Genomic DNA, 6,646 nt, shown 5'->3' with positions numbered 1-6,646 from the left:
ATTAACCTGGAGTCCCAGTCTCTGTCACGACAAACAGGCTATATGTTTTAGACCTGTTGGCAGACAGCCATTTAAAATGTAGGCAATGGCATATAAATAAAAAAGAATAAAGAGCCTTTTCTCCATGTCCACTGTAGTTTCTCAGCGTAGTCTCTAGTATCGGTCTGGTCCAGGTAGCTTTGACATTCACAAGGCTACTTTTACTTTTACACTTTAACCCTTGTGTTGTCTTCCCGTCGACCATGCAGCGTTTAAATTTATCTGGGTCAAAATTGAAACCTTTTTTTTTTTTTTTTTTCAACGTTTTGGTCGTTTTTTAAAACCTTTTGGTGTGGTAACTTTGTTGCTTTCCCCGCTGGTGTTTTTGTTTCTTTTTTTTTTAATCGGTGCTTTTGTTTTTTTTTTTGTCTTTTCGTCACTTTGTTCTGGTCTTGTTTTCTTTTTTAACTGCTATGAAATTGAAGGCAACCATCAAATTTATAAGCAACGCATCGGGGCTGAGCATTTATTTGACCCGGAAGCTCAGCGTTGGTTGTGGGCACATATCCGCGTTATTTTTTCAAAATTGTGCTTGACTGCACTTTCTGATTGAAGAAATTTTGGTTTTTCAAATGTCCAATTTACCACGAGGACAACACAAGGGTCAAGTACATTTCCAAGCCTGTACTTTGTTACTTTTACTTGAGTAAAGAAGTTTAAATCAGTACTTCTACTTATACCAGAGTATTTTTTAACACAAGTATCTGTACTTGTACTTGAGTACGGGAAGTGAGTACTTTTGCCATCTCTGGTTATTGCTACTTGATTTACGTAAAGTATATTTACGTGAGTCCTTCCTCCACCAGTAGTAGTAGTAAAGTGCTATTTGGTTACTTTTACTTATCAAGTTAAATGTTAATTACCTTAGTTTTACTTGTAATGGAGTATTTCTAAACTGTAACGCTTTTACCGAAAATCTCCGTATCAACCAGCAGCACCTGAAGGCAACATTAGCTAGCTCCGAAAGCTAACGTTAGCGTTAGCTAAATTTGACAGTTGGCTTTTTTTTTTTTTTCGTTCTTTTTTTTTTTTAAATTTATTTCACTTTTAGTCGTTTCATTTTACATTTAGCTACTTACTCCGTTACCGTAGTAGCCTCCAACACTTGTACAATGTACGGGTTTATTTCTATTTCATGTTCTTTGCAGACAGCGGAGTAAAACTCCGACATAGTTTCACTAGCCATCGTTTGCTAATAGTTAGTGTTGCTATGGCAACGAGGGAGAACGGCGTCACGCGAAGGAGACAAAAGTTCAAAAAAAATAAAAATAAAACTGACATTTATCGATATTTGAGTAGAAATATATGATATTATCCTTACTTATAAAAAATCATTAAACCGGCAGTTTATTTTATAATAATTTTTTATATATATTTATATTCAGTTTTTTTAAATTTTAATGGCTAAATGTTCATGTTAATGGCTTTTTTTAAATGTTATATTTACGCATTGACCGTTAATATTAATACAATATGTATTTACGTTTGCTTTCTTTGAGCCATATAAGCAACAAAATGACTTATTACGGTCTCTAAACGTTACATTAGTCCGTTATAACTAATGCAAACTCCTAAATTAGTCTCTTTTTTTTTTTGGATTTTGCAGCCATAACCCCGCAAAAAGGCCAAAATAGCCAACTCCTCAGCACATGCTCATTAATCTTACGGCTGCCATTACCCAAACATTTTGAGAATAAAAGAGAAAATGCTCAATTCCTCCGTAACCTCCTTACCTGTCTTGCAACAGCGTGCTGCGTAGGATGTCATTGTTATTGTTCTTTTGCGCATGCGTGTCATTTTCGAACTGCTTACCTGCAATCTGATGTAGGCCACATTTTAAAAGGTCATGTGACGCAGGCCAACCCAAAAAAAAAAAAAAACCTAATTAAGACTTGCGGTCTTGCAAGATCCAGCTGGGAGAGGCCTTGGTACGATTCCCGGACTATGTGGAGGGAATTCCACTGGGAGAGGCCTCGGGGAAGACCCAGGACTATTGGAGGGAGTTTCGCTGGGAGGAGGCCTTGGGACGATCCGACTAGTTGGAGGGACCTATCCGAGCGGGAGGAGGCCTCGGGGAAACACCCAGGACCCATGTGGAGGGGACGTCCACTGGGATGATGCCTCGAGGAAGACCCATGACTAGTGGAGGGATTTTTCATCTGGGTGAGGTGGCCTTGGGGAGCCCATGACTATGTGGAGGGACGTCAGCTGGGAGGAGGGCGCTCGAGACGAAGCCCAGACTAGGGTGTTAGGGATTTTCAGTGTCCTGGGAGGAGGGCCGTGTAAGACCCAGGACTAGTGGATGGACGCCAGCAATGAGAGGAGGCTCGGGTTGAAGACCCCATTACTAGGTGGAGGGACGCCGCAGGGGCTGTGAAGAGAGGCCTTGGTAAGACCCATGACTATTTTGAGTGACGTCCAGCTGGGGAGGATGCCTTGGTAAGACCCCCGCTAGTTGAGGGACTGTCCAGCTGAGAGGATGCCTCGGGGAAACCCGGACTAGGTGGAGGCGCCAGTCTGGGAGGATCCTTGGTCATACCCATACTCTGTGGTGGCCGTCCAGCTGTGAGGATAGGGCCTTTGTAAGACCCAGGCCTAGTGTGTGGGACGTCCACGTGAGAGGAGGCCATCGTGGATAACCCAGACTATGTGGCTTGGACGTCCAGAACGCGGGAGGAGGCCTTGTGAACCCAGGCTAGGTTGGGGACTCCAGCTGTGATGAGGCCGTTGGAAGACCCAGTACTAGGGTGGAGGGCGTCCAGCTGTGAGGAGGCCATTGGTAATACCCAGGACTAGTTGGAGGGACTCCATGCTGAGGGCTGCCCTCGGGTAAAGACCCATGACTAGGTGGAGGGGACGCCCCAGGTACATGTGAGAAGAGAACCTTGGTAAAACCCAGGCTAAGTGGAGTGGACCTTCCAGCTGAGAGGAGGTCCTCGTGGGATACCCAGTCCTATGGGGGGAGGGACGTCCATCTGTGCGGAGGCCTTGGTTATACCCAGGACTAGTGGAGGGGACGTCCAGACATGGGAGGAGGCCTTGGTAAACCCAGGACCGAGGTGAGGGACGTCCAGGGGGCTGGGAGGATGCCTTGTAAACCAAGGACTAGGTGGAGGGACGTCCAGCTGAGAGGAGGCCTCGGGGTAAGACCCAGTACTTAGTGGAGGACGCCCCGCTGCGTAGGGCGTCCTTGGTAAATACCCAGGACTATTGTGGAGGGACGTCCAGCTTTAGTAGGCCTTGGTAAGACCCAGGCTATGGTGGAGTGCTCCAGCGGAGAGGATTCCTCGGGGTACCATACTATTGTAGGGACGTCCAGCTGGGAGGAGGCCTTGGTAAGACCCAGGACCTACGTGGGGGGATTTCCAGCCATCTTGGAGGAGGTACTCGGAAGCCGCAGACTAGTGAAGGGACTCCGCTGCTTAGGAGGCCTTGGTAAGAGCCCAGAACACGTGGGAGGGATGTCCAGCTGGGAGGAGTCTCGGGAAAGACCCAGACTAGGTGTGAGGGATTCTATTCCACCCTTCCTGGGAACGCTCGGGACCCCCTTCCCAGTCGCGATGGTTGCATTTGCTCGTGAAAGGGACGTTTGGGGTCCCTTGTGCGACCTGCTGCCCCCCCTGAGCCGAGACCAGTGAGAGGTGATGGCACTTGCGAGTGAGACATAGCTCGATAGACCAACCCACGTCTGATTGCCCGTTTTTTTTCTTTAATTTTATTTCTGTTGTTCAGTTTCCAGGACAGCATCTGTGCTCTTCAACACTCTGTGGCTACAAAGTAACTCGCACTTTTCCCCGTCCCACGAACATCACGGCATTTATCTCCAAAAGAACACAAAAAGAAAAGTTCATCCAATTTATTCTCAAGCTGGTATTAAATATATAAGGCGGTTTGAAGGACACACCACACCTTTGGCTCGATCTAACAGCTGGCTTCTATAAAAAAACAAAACTAAAAGTATACAAGAAAGAAAGCTAACTATACGATACACAAGGCGACCCTGGTCGGTTCTGACATTACACCGGGATGCTGTTACATTTACAAAGCCACCCATCACTTTACATAAAATAACACACTGTGTGGGCGATCAACAGGTGATTACTACTTTATCATTGTAAACAATGCCAGAGTGATGTACCGGCGGACAGTTATAGGCTCGACATTGGAGCTTAATCAACGTTGTCTTTACAGCAGAGATTTCCATCTCAGAGATACACAGTAACCCACTTACGGCGTCTGAGTAACTGGTAGCAAGTGGAGTTTTTCGGGGGAACTTAACCTCGTGTCGCTTCCCGTTCAAATCTAAAGTCCATGTTTCACTTTTTCCGGTTCTGTGTCCCCTTTTTTCCATGTTAAACCTTTTGTATGTTTGTGCATTTGTTGATGTTTACCTACCGTACCTTCGCGTCGTCTTTCCTTCTCCACAATTGAAAATCAACACTTTTTATTCAGGCGGTCCTTTTTTGTTGAACTTTTAATGGATGTTTTGTAACTCTCTTACTTTTTTTTGCCCCTTTTGTCAACACATTTGTTTGACGCTTTTTCAATGTCGGTCACTTTTTTGAGTTTTTAACACTACGTCCCCACTTGTTAAATATCTTTAATTTACGTTATGATTTGGAATTGTACGTCAATAAGCCCAATCATTTTTTAACGACAATATACCGTATTTTGGAGTTAGAAACAAGCAGAAAGTATGGAATTTGTGGATACAATTACAAGGATGGTATATGTTGGATGATATGATCACAGGACTGGAACGTTCAACTTTTACTCCATCCTATTTTCAACAAATTCCCATTTGTTTTAACAAGCTAAAATAGAATAAGACCAAAATTATGCAACGTAGAGATTTGTACTGTGCAAGCGACGTTGGACATCATATCTTTATTGGGGAATGACAAGGCACTTGCATCCAGGACACACTTGTCACTTAGGTCCCTTATGACGAGACGGACACACATGAGGAAATTGAGGACCACATCATGAAGACATATAGGGACGCATGTAGCCGACTGTGGAAGCCATGGGGACACATGGGTGCCGACTGGGTGCAAAGAAAAAGAGACCCTGAGGGACACTTGAGGACAACTTGAGGACCACCTTAGGGCGACATGAGGACTACATGATGACAACTTGAGGTGCGACATTAGGAAACAACTTGAGGGCACGATGCTGAAGACATTGGACAACTTGAGGGCGCCATGAGGACGACATGAGACAACTGAAGGACACCTGAGGCCAACATGGGGGCAACAGAGGACAACATTAGGAACAGGAAGACACATGAGGACAACATGGGGACCACATTATGGCAACATGAAGGGCACCATGGGGACAACATGAAAGACAAATCATGGAGGACAACATGATGGCGATTGAGGCGACATGAGACGACATGAGTCCACCATGAGGAGACGACATGAGTACAACATTGAGGACAACATGGGACAACATGAGACCCATGAGGACACCATGAGGCGACCTTAGGACCAACATGAGGACGACATGAGACAACATGAGGACAACAATCAGGGTTTAGTTGTAAATGTTTCTAAAGCGAGTGGAAGAAAACGTCGGTGTTACGCACTTTTTAACCATTTTAATTGAAACTGGAACCCTTTTCTTTCTTTTTTTTTTTTTGTTTAAACTAACTTCTCGAGAACTTTCACCTCCTTCCGGTCTGTGTTTCGTTTGCCAAGTTCGCACTCGCAGGTATTAGCCGTTTTGCCGGATGGCAGCGCTCTAGTTATCTGCAAATTGTAACATTCGTGTCCTGGAAACAATTTCATTTAGTGTGTAAAAACAAAAAACAAAAGACCAAGAAAATGCTTTTCCTGCTTTTTAATCCCTGTCCGTTAATCATACCTCATTCATACGACAACTCTCGTTTGAATGGTTGCACGTCCTGGAGATGGTGTTTACAACCCCCCCCCCCCCCCCGGTACTTCCTGGGCGTCTAGTCCCTGAACACTTTGATTGGTGAGGAACTGCAGGGCAGATTCCAGTAAATTAAAGGTCTAATGTGGTTGCAGCTCTCTTTCCACCCCTCTCTGGTGACATCAACGCGACCATCCTTGATGTGAAACTTGTGGCGTAATTGGTGCTTAATCTATTGAGTTTTCATTGTTTTGTTTTTTTACAAGTCAGTTTTTATTTTTTGTTGCTTTTCACCAAATTTCTATGAACAATAACATTTCACTACTCAAAGTAATAGAACATCCATTAAGTTAAGTTTTGAACAAGGTCAGAAACCCGGCGGTCTCCGACGGTTGTAAACAAAATGGTTGTTTTTTTTTTTTTTTTTTTGTTCCACAGCAACGGTACCCTACACCCACCTCGACTCCACCCTATTTTGTTTTTTCCATTACAAAACAAAAAACATCCCTTGTACCTTTTTAAGTCCCGCCTCTGTTTGAAGTTTGCAAGCGAGGCTGAGGCATAAATACCAAAAGGTGACGTTAAAAACACCCTGCAGACTGGTGATTGGTCGGAGAGAATCTTCCCTACCGCGGCGAGTGACGCGGCATGTAATTGAAAAGCCGTAAGTTGATCAGTTAGGTTTTCGCATATGATCTAGACCCGATGATTCCCAACTATTCACATC

General features: G+C 44.7%; 1 protein-coding gene across 1 annotated transcript in view; it reads right to left on the bottom strand.

The window, feature by feature from the left end:
- Window positions 1-1,289, bottom strand: part of lrrc34 (leucine rich repeat containing 34) — a 7,364-nt gene extending 6,075 nt beyond the window's left edge. The window contains exon 1 of the mRNA XM_032504367.1: window positions 1,119-1,289. Within this exon, the coding sequence (XP_032360258.1) occupies window positions 1,119-1,225 (107 nt within the window). The 5' untranslated portion in view covers window positions 1,226-1,289. The remainder of the gene's footprint in view (window positions 1-1,118) is intronic.
- Window positions 1,290-6,646: the final 5,357 nt, after the last annotated feature.

Source organism: Etheostoma spectabile, chromosome 22 (assembly GCF_008692095.1).
Source record: "Etheostoma spectabile isolate EspeVRDwgs_2016 chromosome 22, UIUC_Espe_1.0, whole genome shotgun sequence".
Lineage (NCBI taxonomy): Eukaryota > Metazoa > Chordata > Actinopteri > Perciformes > Percidae > Etheostoma > Etheostoma spectabile.
Note: the sequence above shows the minus strand (reverse complement) of the source record. Positions and strands in the feature narration are given on the sequence as shown.